This window comes from Medicago truncatula, chromosome 1 (assembly GCF_003473485.1).
Source record: "Medicago truncatula cultivar Jemalong A17 chromosome 1, MtrunA17r5.0-ANR, whole genome shotgun sequence".
Classification (NCBI taxonomy): Eukaryota; Viridiplantae; Streptophyta; class Magnoliopsida; order Fabales; family Fabaceae; genus Medicago; species Medicago truncatula.
Window position 1 is genome coordinate 19,427,542 of NC_053042.1, and position 12,989 is coordinate 19,440,530.

Sequence of the window (12,989 nt, forward strand, 5' to 3'; positions counted from 1 at the left end):
TTCCACTGTTAGGGTCCGTTTGTTTGAGATTTTTTGAAAAGAAATCTATCTTTAGCTAAAAAATCACTTTTTTTATTTTGTGTTTGTTAAAAAATTTTAAAATAAATCATTTTTAGCCTAAAAATAAAAAGCTATTCTAAGTAGCTTTTTCAAAATCTATTTTTTTCTAAATACAAGGAACTTAAGTGTAAGTGCTTCAAATCTTAACATAATAATTTTTATGTTAGTAAACAAACAAACAAATATAGCTTTAGATTTTTTAAAATAATCTCTAAAAAAAAATAATTCTAGATTCTTTTAATCCAAAATTATTTTTTAAAGTTGAAACAAACGCACCCTTACTCTAAAGTTTTCGCCACCTTAGTAATTTTTTTTTTTGGAATGACATCAGATTTATGAAAAACAAGATGAAGTTTACTGACTAGTTTCAGAAAATTAGATTTAAAACACAAACACAAAATAATCACCATTTGATCATAATCAAATAACCAAAATATATTGACTACAATGGCTACTGAATTTTTGGAATGCAGTGATGAATACTATAGCACATATAAGTTAAAGGACAAATCATGTTATAATCATTCATTTGAAAATGGACAATATAATTTGTTTTTCCTATATAGTATATTGTTATGTAAGAAATCCAACATTTTATTACATAATCTTGCACTCAAATTTATTGGGAGAAAATCATAACTAAAACTGAAAGACCATAGAGTTCACTATCAGAAAAAGCAAAATTAGCGAGGGAAATTAGTGATGGAAAAAATGAAATTCCTCACAAATTTAATGGTCGCAAAATTTAGTAACGGAATTAGAGAGGGATTTCACGTTTTCTCTCACAAAATTTCCCTCACTAATTTTTATTTTTTTAGTAGTGGTTGTCGTTATTGATCTTGAGGATATCAATGAAGCTCTTCCCTTCAGAAATATCATTAGTAGCCAGAAAGTCAAGAAAATCTTTAAAGCTACTTTCCCTATATTTCTTAGGGTTTTGATCATCCACAAGCTCTTTAGCAGTCTCCATTTTATCATCCATTCCCAAACTGAATAAACTAGTAATAGAGATTCTTGTTTTGTCCCTATTAAGGGTAGCCCTATGGACAACACTCTTGTACAAACCATTGCTTAATACCTCAAAATGGTCACCTACATGCACTTGAAGTGCACCAGGAATGTGTGGTATTGCTTTCCAAGTTTTGTCCTCAAAATCCATTATTTGTAGTCCTTCACAACTTTGGTATAGAATGGTAAGGCAACTATAGTCAGAGTGTGGTGGGAGGCCTAATGCAATATCTGGTTGTGGACATGGTGGATAGCAATTCACTGCAATCACTTGCATTCCATCTTCAAGCTTTTTTGTTAGATATGATGGATTTATTTCAAGACTTTCAATTATTGTTGATATTAACTCTAAGCCCACTTTCTTCACTTCTTGGCAATATCTTCCCATCTTTTCCCTGCACATTTAGAAGGATTTTTTTTAATTAATTCAATAGTATTTTTTTTTTATTTTGAACAACAAATTTACTGTAGTATATATCTTATAAGAATTAACTATAATATTAAAACAGTTTGAGAAGTCAAACACTTAGAAACAAAGTTGTCAAAATCGAGATTTCACTTCAGATCACAAGGGAAGAGTAAAAAAATCGTAAAAAATCGTAGAATCGCAATCAAAATTGATGAATTTTACCAAAACGAAAATAATGTTAAATATATATTATAAATTATAGATAGTCATAAATGATTCAGTTTAAATTCCACAAAATACTTATACATAAATGGCTAAAAAAAATGGACAATAGACTTCAAAACCCTTTAAAATCGTGCAATTTCGTATGAATTTCACGATTTTGATGCGATTTTACTAGAATTTCATTAGGATTTTGCTTTTTGGGGGGTTTTGCTATCAATTTGAATCGTTGAAGATGAATAAAGTCAAAAAAATCTAAATTTTAAGATTTAAGTTGAAATTTTGACTACAATGCGTTGAAATGTCATGTAATAACACATGCTTGAATGTTTTTGTCAAAAAAAAAAAATGCTCGAATGTTAATGTAAAATACTTTGATATTAGAAGTCCACCAAACTAACTCGTGACATATGGTTATGGATATGATATGATGATGTCACGGTATACGATTACTTATTTATTAGAGTAAATGTATAACATGGGCAAACTAGTAGAGTTCCATTGTTCACTTACACATGTGCTATATATGGTATAAATTAATAAAAAAAGAGCTATCCTTTTAAATTTAATAAAATAGTTTATATACAAAGACACTTGCATGTAAGAGTAGGCAAAACTATACAACACATGCATAGTTTTATGGTATAAATTAGGTAAATGCATCTAAAGGTCCTTTAAGTTTTTCGTTTTTTTCAAAGTCGTCATTTAAGTTTCAAAAGTCTCAAACAAGTCCTTTTAGTTTTTGAATCGTTTCAAACAAGTCCTTTTAGAGGATGATGGTGATGATTTAGATGATAGCAACAAAGAGCATTATCCACCATTTGTCATTCCTAAAAGGATGACTAATTTTCAGTGGGTGTTAGAAGCCAGATTTGGTATCAAAGATGAGTTCAAAGAAGCAATTACCAACTATGCTATCTACAATAGGACTTGTTTGAAACGATTCAAAAACTAAAAGGACTTTTTTGGAACTTTTGAAACTTAAAGACAACTTTAAAAAAAATGAAAAACTTAAAGATCTTTAGATGCATTTGACCTATAAATTAATAAAAGAGAGCTATCCTTTTAGTGAATGTAATACCTGTAATCTGATGGATTTTCTGGCCACATATGAATCCAATCCTTTAAGGGGTTAGCATAGTGTTTGAGAAAAACCCTCCAAAACTGAACTTTATCAACTCCATCTTTAATGCTTGTGCAATATCTTACTGGCTTGTAAACATCATTTGACATCAAATTCACTTTCTCTTTTGTCGGCAAATCAAAAAATTTGGATGCCACTGATAAAGCCTCCTCTAGCACTGATTCACTCACACCATGGTTCACAACCTGAAAAGTTTCCAAATTCAAACAAATGAGAAGCTTAAGTGCATATAGCTCTTGATTAATTAAAAAATTAATAGTTGAGATTGAAAAGGCTTTGTATATTAATTTTTGTACACAAACCGACTATACAAAAGTTTGCATGCACAGAAAGAGATGACAAAGGTTTTTTTTTCTCCTAAAAATAGATAGAGAGAAATATTAATATTTATTTAACGAAGACAAGACACCACCAAAAAAGGGAAGACAAAACATTATACATATAAATTTTCTATGCTAGAAATTCAAAGTATATTCATTTAGATTATAAAAGTTAATCTAAATAACTATAATATTTATTTTATGTTTTTTGGTCAAATAGCCTAGTGGCTAAAGCGCTCACACAATTTAATTGTGGAGAAGTGGAGTGTCCGGGATTCGAACCCCGGCCTCTGCATATAAAAATGTGATATCCCTACCAACTGAGCTAAGCTGACGGGGATATAAATAACTATAATATTTAGATTGAAAAAGAAACGGTTCTTGAAAAATAAATAGGGTGTCTCATGTACAAGCCCAAATCAATTACCAAAGTCTACATTATATTTATATTTTTTATCCAAAGACTACATTGCTATTATAAGAAGTTAATTAATTGGTATTGCTGATAATAATAAATCAAGAAACTTACTTGAAAGAAACCTAAACGACGACATGAATCTCGAATTTCTTGAATAACACGAGACCTTGATGCTGAGCCATTCTTAAGAGCAGCCATATCAACAACAGCAAGATTAGCATATTTTGTTTCCAAATTTGGTCTATGCATGTTTGGAATTACAAAATTTTGAGGGACATGAGAGATACTCTTCTCTTGAGCATTGTCTAAAGTATAGAATGAACTTAGGTTTTCACCATTCTCCATTTGTGAAATTGTGATTCACAAATGAAGAAAAAAATATATAACATGTCTCTAAACTACGTAGGGTTTATATAACACAAGTTTGAAGCCAAAACTTAATGACCAAGTTATATATGCTTTGAATTGAGACCGTTAGAAAATTAATGATTGTGATAATCTATTATAAGAGCTAGAATACAAGAAGTGACTTTTGTAATAAATTGATATGAATTTGGTCCATGTTGAACTAGCTAGAGAACATTCATAGTTCTGTCAAATACTATGCAATTGGGCCAAAACCACTTAGCCCAGAATGTTGCTAAAACCAAAGCATGAATTTAGTGAGCTCATAGTGGTATTTAGATCGTGACCAAAAATACGATGGTGGTATTTATTATTATTAGAGTTCTTAAATATTGTATGACGGCCATATGCTTATGTTTATCCAAAGTTTAATTTTCTTTTGTTATGAAACTGTATCTCAAAAATAAACATAATTTTTCTGGTTATTTTTATCAAGTCATAATTTGTTTTTTTGTTGTTGTTTGTACCAGGGCAAAATTTTAAGAAAATGTTTTTTTTTTTGTTGAATGAATATGTTATACCACTACATAATTAAAATATAAATTTTTTATTTAATTTTATATATGTTTTAGATATATAATTTTTATATATTTCTTTTATTTAGCTCTGCATAAAAAAAAAAATGAGCAATTTTCTTCTCAAGAAAATGATTCTTTCTTTACTTTTATTTAATTTGACCATCGTTGATACCATAACACCTTGGTTCTTGATTGGCTTGTTATAGGAATTTTTTTAAAGGATAGTTACTAGATTTTGTTTGTAGCTATCTGATTTTATGCTTATTTTTTGGTTAATATCTCTAGATGTGTAACAAGTAGTCATAATAGTCTTTGAATATATCGAAATTTTAAAGTAGTCGTTGATTATACACTTCCTTAATCAAAAAAATCCCTCATGTTAAAGTGTTTCATTAATATTATTATATTAGCTGTTCAATATACTTTAAAAGTGTGTGCAAGAGTCTCTATTTATATGCTTCATTACTTGGTGATTAAGAAATGAAAAATTGCTTTTTCCTCCGATCCAGCTTGGAAGACAAGCTAAAACTGCATTTTGACCGCACAATGCAATGTTGAACTAGAAGGTTACACTACTAGGAAAAGCAAAATTAGCGAGGAAAATTAGTGACGAAAAAAATAAAATACCTCACATATTCTTTGGTCGCAAAATTTAGTGACGAAATTAGAGAGGGATTTCATGTTTTCCCTCACTAAATTTTCCTCACTAATTTTTGTTTTTTTAGTAGTGGTTAGCCTAGACTTCTTTCACTTGTTGAGTAGAGAGATTCAAAGATGTTCTTAGTGTTAGTCTATATGACGAGCTAGAAAGTACACTAGAGGGGGTGAATATCATTTTTCATTTTTCAAAAGACTTTGCGAAAGCGTGAATTGATAAGAGTATGACTATTGAATTTGTGTGTTTAATGATAAGAAGATTAAGAAAATGAATATCAAAGAAGATTCAAAGATGAATTGAGAGGTTCAAATAATGAATCTTATATAGCAAGTCAATAATCAACACATACATCCAAATTGCAAAACCAAACAATCTTAAACCAAAACTAATAACAATTAAGAAAACTAACACCAAAGGAACACAAGACATATGAATCAACTTGTTTGACGATTACTTGAAACTTGATTGTGAGAATTTAAATTGAAAGAATCTTAATTGAAGTAATTGAGATTAAGTAAAGTAAAAGATAGGTTCACAATCAAATTAAGTTGTATTCAACAAGTAATTCATATGTAATCAAAACTGCAGGAATCAAAAAAGATAGGGAAGAGAAGAACACCAGGATTTATAGTGGTTCCCCTTTTCATCCTCGCTTCGAGATACCGCCACTCTTATTGTTAGTAAACATCTATATCAAGGACCTCCACTATGTTGAAAAATGCTTACAAATTTTTATGATTACAAAATATTCATTCGATAAGCTAATCTTCAATCCTAAGCAACCACAACACCACCAATCTTCAAGTACTCTTGAAATTTGAAATCCTTCAAGTCTTTGAAACTCAAGTTTCCACGCAATCCTTGGAATTCCTTCACATTGAATTCTTCTTTGATATGTCGGAAGCTTGGATCCCCTTAAATCTTTGAGAAGTTAGAAAGACCCCACACTTCCCCTTGGAGGTGGAAAGAAATACCTTTTTTCATTTAGACCCTTGATCCTCAATCAAGTTCCTTGAAAGAAACCAATGCACAACTCCTATAGCACTCTAGCAATCTATGACTCAAAATCCACAAAGATCTTAGAAAAAGTGTTTAATATCAAGAACAAATGGAGAGAGGTTTGGAGACTCTAAAATGATATTTGCAATTGATTCAGTAAGTTGGAAGTTGTATGTGTTGGAACAAAATGTGTTTAACATTATCCTTTGAGTTTTGATGATAACAAGGTATTAAAAATTGTCAATTGAATATGCTAAAATTTGTTTAAGTGTGCAGGACCATAGACAAAAATTTTGTGTCTCTTTAAATCATAGGTTCTGGAAGAACAAATGAGAGCAATGGAATCAACAAGAAGGAAGCATGAAGCATCTGAAGAAAAGAGGTTCTGAAGACAAGTGGTTCTGAAGTACATCAGAAGCTGACGTCATCAGAAGCACCTCATCAGAAGCTAGTTCACCAGAGGCTGACATCATCAGAAGTTCTGAAGATCTTCAGAAGCTGAAAGGATTGAAGTTTCAAAAGATGTTTAAATGATGTTAATCACGCCTATCATTGCAGAAGACTAGAAGCAAGAAGCAACGGCTAATTCAAAAGAATTTGAAGGCATTGGATGCTTAGTCTTTGGAGAACGTTGGAAAAGGACAGTTGTACGAAGTGTACAACCACTACCTCCACTACTTTGTTTTATGTCTGCAATAGTACAAGAACAACAGTTGTGTCTGCACCGGTGTTTCTCCATACTTGGAATGGATTTGAAATTGATCATTCACATGGCAATAACCAAATCAGGCAATAGATCATTGGTGATTTAATCAAGCTTCAAACGACTCTTTATGATGTGCTGGCAATCAACAACGTCTCTTTCACACCTCTATATAAAGGAGTGGATACTTAGAGAATTGCAAGACTCATACAACAATTTACAAGTGCCAAAACTCTGCTGAAATTGTTCCACATCAAAGTTCACTTAGAATTTATTAACAACTTTCATATTTTAGAAATTCTAGAGTCTTAAGAGTCTCTATCTGATTTGTATTGTGAACACCACTGATTGTATATCAAGTGTTCAACCTCAAACATATTTCTTTGTAATTTTGTTGAATAGAAGTCTCTTGCAGTTGTGCTTGAGCATAAAAAGTCTCTTGATTTAGTTCTTGATCATAGAAAATCTCTTGCAGTTGTGCTTGAGTAGTTTGAAGTCAAACCTAAGTAAAACTAAGTAAAACGATATGCAGACATATCAAACATATCTAACGAAATCAGGCTTAATAAAAGTAGGATATATAGATTACCATTGAGAATCTACAATTGTTTTACAAAATATCAACAAAAAAAGCTTCACTTTTATTGGGAAGTTATAAGATTTCAGTTTCTTTGAGCATTCTGAGATGCAAAATCATTTCAAATAAAAAAAATTAGCTGATTCTTGATTAAATAATTTTGTTGTAATAAATATCATGTTAATTTAAGTGTATTGTGAATTTTTTATCAAATAGTAAAATATGTTCAATTCTTGACAATTTGTATTATGTCTCTTTAAATTACTTCGAATTATAAAATTCGAACGTAGAAAATGATCAATTTGAAGGCACTTGAGGAGTGAGGAGGGTGAAAAAAGAAATTTTTTCTAAAAAAAAAAAAAAGTTGAAGGTCGGCTTGAGTTAAGTCTATTAGGACTTGTGGCCTTTTGAAGTTGTTTTGCAAAAAAAAAAAAAAAAAAAAGAGAGAGAGAGAGAGAGAGAAAAGAGTTGTTGGGCTTAAGTCTGGTGGGGCATTTTTATACATTTACTATATTCACCCCTAAAAAATAAAGCTTCAATATATACACCCCCTCCTTAAAAGAATTTTTTTTGGGCCCCTAGAGGGTTGGGCCCTATGTCGTCGCACCCATGACCTATGCTTAGGGTCGGCCCTGAATCTAGGCATAAACGTAAGTGCACATTCAAAGACAACTTTATATTTAATCCTGAGTCAGAGACCTTTGTGACAATGAGTTGCAGAGTCAAGAATCAAAGTGACCATTTACTCTTAGAGCATTGACATTGTAAAGCGACTTAGAGCATCAACAATGGTAGTACACTAATAAAGACTCTTTAAATAGACCCACATATACACATTATTTATTTATAATTTTTTAATAAAAGTATATGTTAAAGACTCAATGCAATGACTTCAATGGTAATACATTAATATATACTCTAACAAAAAGTACTTACATAAGTCCCACTAACTTTATATCATTATACAAAAGCAATTTATTTATTAAATTATAAATTACCTCGTAAAATATTACTTATTTTGAAAGTGGGATCAACTTGTACATATTTTATTACTTCTTTTGAACGTGAGACTCGTTAGTTGGTCAAGAGATAAAATCCTTATATAGTTGTTTGTTACCTAATAGGTACCCATTTTTTTTTCCCTCTAATAGGGTCCTTAACATAGAGATGTCCATGTTAAGTAAAGGAACCTCCATTAAAGATGCTATTATAATTTGAGATATTTTTTTTCTCTCAAAGCGACTTGTAATTTATGACAGATGAAATATCTTTTTAACCTTTTTAAAAATAAAAGTCTAACTTTTATTTTTGAAGGAAAAAAGTCTAACTTATTAAAGAGAGAGGTAGCAACACTTTTGAAATAGTTTTCATTTTCTTTAGTTTCTTTCTCTGGTTTTCCTTTTATAAGTGAAACAAAGTGCAAAAATGGAACGGAGACCAAGGGTTAAATGTTGATGGCTTTTTTGTAAATAAAGCGTGGACTTGAAATAATTTTCCAAATCAACTTATGTTTAACTATCACCAAAATAGCAAATGATTTTTTTGTACATATTTCCTGTCTCTTTCTTTAATGCTAGATTGAGCTAAGTTTTGGGAAGTCATTTTCTCCCTAATGACCAAAACTCACCAAACTTAAGGAGCCATTAGGCCTCCTCCCCCCCCTTTTTGGAAACTGTCTTCCTCTTCCATAATACTAGTACAGTATTAATTCAGAGTATAAATACAAAATTATTGGGATCAAGAGGAAAGAGTTAAATTATCATAATTATAAACTGAATTTTGAATTTAAATTGTAAGAGGTGTCCACATTTGATATTATTTTTTGTTAATTTAACGACTAGAATTCAATTTGTAAAAATTAAGCAGTGGAGTGTCTGGGTTTGACCTCCAACTCTAAATATTAATATAAAACAAAACATATGGAAAATCAATATACTGTAACTATAAATTACTTGATGCAAAAAATATTATTGTCTCTTTCTCTATATTATTGTGAGTATTTGTCAATAGGTGTTCCTTTCTGATTAATCATCACTATTAATATTTCTCCAAATTGTTTGCTTCCAATTTTTTTTAGAAGTTACCGTACATAAGAATAACATGTGAAATTAACTGAAATAGTTAAAAAAAAATAAAAAATATAATCGAGTTATATCAATGGAGTAAGGATCATCTTCATTTGTTTAAAATGAAAAGATATTGTCATTTAAAAAGATGTAGATATAAAAAATAAAAAGAAAATAAAAAAAATAGATAGTGGGTTCCACCACCATTAATTATTATATTTTTTTCAAAAATATTTATATTATTATCTCTTCAAATGAAAGAAATTGAGAGAATTATAAATAAGGAGTATCTTAACTCTATCAACATTAGGCAACTAATGACTAATGTGGGAACCTATTGTCAATAAAAAAACGTATGTTTCTGACAAAAAAGAAAGAAAAATAACTAATGTTTTTAAACGTTGTGGTTCTTTTTAGTTACAATTTTTTTTATACATTTTATTTTTTTTAGTTATAGTTTTATATTTTAAGTGAATTTTAATTTATTTTTAGCTATATATTTTAAGGTTAAAATATGGTTTTAGTCCCTGCAAATATGTCTCGTTTTGGTTTTAGTTCCTGTAAAAAAAAATTGTTTTTGGTCCCTGCAAAATTTTTGTTTTTGAAAATAGTCCCTCAGGGACCAAAAACTACAAAATCGGTTCAGTCATCATGTGCCACGTATGCAAATCATCACAAAAATGGGGTCAGGGACTATTTTAAAAACAAAAAATTTTGCAGGGACCAAAAACAATTTTTTTATTACAGGGACTAAAACCAAAACGAGTCATATTTGCAGGGACTAAAACCATATTTTAAAAAAAGATGCTGGATCAAGAGGAAAGAGCTAGAATATCATAACATAATAAACTAAAGTTTGAATCGCACTTGTGAGAGGTGTTCACATTCGATATTCTATGTGCATTGAATATGACAAATTCTAAAAGATAAAACATTCTTTATGCTACTTCCCAACCCAAAGACTCTCGCACTTGGTCTTCAATCATTCATGTTAAAAATGCTCTGAAAGAAGGTTTTTCTTGGCGTGCGGGTTCAGGTAGTTCTTCCTTTTGGTCTTGTCTGGGTCACATAGGATCGATTGTTCCGGACATAGCCATACATGATTTGCTCTTGACTGTCAAATATGTGCTCTCTTCCAATGACCTACATTCTTAGGTTTTATACACACAACTTCCCCCATCGGCATTTGATTCCATCAACAACTTGAACATTAAGTTCAACCCCCCCCCCCCCAGATGATGCTTTCATTTGGGCATCCAACAGGCGCCTACACTACTAAGAGTGATTATGCCTGGCTGCTATCCCATTCAAACATGGTTGCTATTGTTCAAACTTCTTCCTCTTGGTCTTGAATTTGGAAATTAAAATCTCCGAAAAAGCACAAATTTCTTTTTTGGCTGGCTTGCCAAAATTCTGTCCCAACTCTCTTATTACTCAGCAATAGGAATATGGCTTCATCGGGCCTTTGCTCTCGCTGTGGTCTTGAAGATTAGACTTTTCTTCATTGTTTCTGTGACTGTAATTTATCGTATTATTTGGAACCATGTTGGATTCAATGATGCAAATTACTTCGCAGATATGGAAGTGAGCCATGTTGAAGGAGAGCTCTTCAGGTCCTTTAAGCCTTCATTTTTACGGCCACAGTTTGGTGTCGCCGAAATCTTATGTGTCTTAATAATGAGATATCACATCTTAGTCGTCTTTCCTACAACATCTACAGTATGGTAGATTCCTTTTCTCACTGTTTCTCGATTAATTCTCATGCTCTTCAAGTTGAGAGATGTAACATCCCAAATTTTTCTTCTAATATATATATATATATATATATATATATATATATATATATTAATACTTATATATTTATTACTTTTAACCTTATAAACTACAAATTAATTTTATCATCTTATGATATTAATTTAGCGAGGGATGATGTTTCTACGTCTTCAATTTTTTTATTCTACTTATTTATAATGTATAAAAATGTTTATCCAAAAAATATATATCTTAATAGGTAATTCTTGATAGTTTGATTGGTTGTCGAGAGTTGATTTATCTCTCTCTATATATGATGTCTTGTTTTATTTATTTTAATCACATTAGTTGAAAAATATGTGACACTAGATATTACTAGCTAGTATTTATTAGAGTATCCTTCAAAAAAAAAATATTTATTTATTAAAGTAATATATAATAAGATTAGCAAGAAAGTAGGAAAGCAAAAGGAAGCATAGAGAAAAGGAACTGATTGACTGGTGGAAATAAACATTAAACATCCACGTTTCTTCCCAATCCCATTTTCCACTATGTTCCATATTTTTAGGAAATAAGTTAGTGACGGTGTTATTATAATAACCGGTTCTTATATTGACATAATTGGAATATGAAGTTTAAATGTTGAGTGAAATACTTTGTGTTAAGAACCCTCGGCCAAACCCCCAATACTTGCATAGGAATAATGATGGTTAGTAGTTACTATAAGTTAGTGTTTATTTAATTGTGAAGGTATAGAGGTAGTGGAACAAAGACGGGTGTATGGAAACGGTAAGAGTTACTGTTGCAAAGGTAAGGGTATCATTCCACGCGCTTCCGTACGTGTATTTGTGAATATATTTGTGTTGTGATGATTATTATAGTGTTGTTGTTTTGAAGTGAATGATATGTGCTATATATTGGTGATGTGATAGTTATCTTGGTGTTGTTGTTTTTGCATGAATATTATGTGTATTATTTCTGTGGTTTTGTTTTAATGTAAATACTATTTGTTTATGGGTGAATAACTTTAAGTAACTAAAATGGTGATTCAAAACTATATCCAAAGGTGGTATATTAGACTTTTGATTTTAGGAGATTACCCAACGATGGAGTATTTACGGAGACATTCATGCATTAGATGACTCAGACAAATGCCCAATGGTGGGGTACTTACCATCGAGTTTTAGGAGTTACTACCGAACGGTGGGGTAGTGGCAATTCATATGCATTAGGTGATTCAGAATAATGCCCAATGGTGGGGTACTGAACATCGAATTTTTAGGAGTTATTACCCAATGGTGGGGTATATATTGTCCAATGGTGGGACATTTGGCTCTGTTTAGAGGTGAAATCCGGATCATGTGCATTGGCATATAGACTGACCAATAGGGATTAACGCATTTTAGTCAAGTCGTAACTTAAGGTTAGGGGTGGTGATTAAGAAACTGAGGAATGTATCTTGTACTATTTATTTATCTATTTTTTTGGTTATCTTTTGTTTAAATTTATATCTGCATGCATATTTGCACTATGATTGTTAGTTGGAGATGACCCTTACTTTTGGACAGATGACCGTCGATCTGTGTTTCCTCCTTGGCGGTGACGTCAGGGAGGCAAAGTGATATAGTAGCAGAAGACACTAGTGGTGCACATTTGGAGGCTTGATATATTCCGACACTGGTATTAGCCTTGTTGAGAAAACTTTCCACAAGCATCCAGAACCTTGACCA

General features: G+C 31.0%; 1 protein-coding gene across 1 annotated transcript; it reads right to left on the bottom strand.

The window, feature by feature from the left end:
- Positions 1-874: 874 nt before the first annotated feature.
- Positions 875-3,926, bottom strand: LOC25483195 (flavanone 3-dioxygenase 3). The gene is made up of 3 exons (XM_013611848.3): positions 3,693-3,926; positions 2,781-3,028; positions 875-1,463 (listed from the first exon to the last, which is right to left on the bottom strand). Exons 1-3 carry the CDS (start codon positions 3,924-3,926, stop codon positions 875-877), a joined length of 1,071 nt encoding a protein of 356 aa, XP_013467302.1.
- Between the last annotated feature and the right edge of the window lie 9,063 nt (positions 3,927-12,989).

Coding starts and splice junctions, on each gene's coding strand:
- LOC25483195 (XM_013611848.3), bottom strand. CDS start 3,926: ATGGAGAATGGTGAAAACCTAAGTTCATTCTATACTTTAGACAATGCT. Junction 3,029..3,692: donor GTCGTTTAGGTTTCTTTCAA/GTAAGTTTCTTG, acceptor GAAACTTTTCAG/GTTGTGAACCATGGTGTGAG. Junction 1,464..2,780: donor GAAAATCCATCAGATTACAG/GTATTACATTCA, acceptor CTAAATGTGCAG/GGAAAAGATGGGAAGATATT.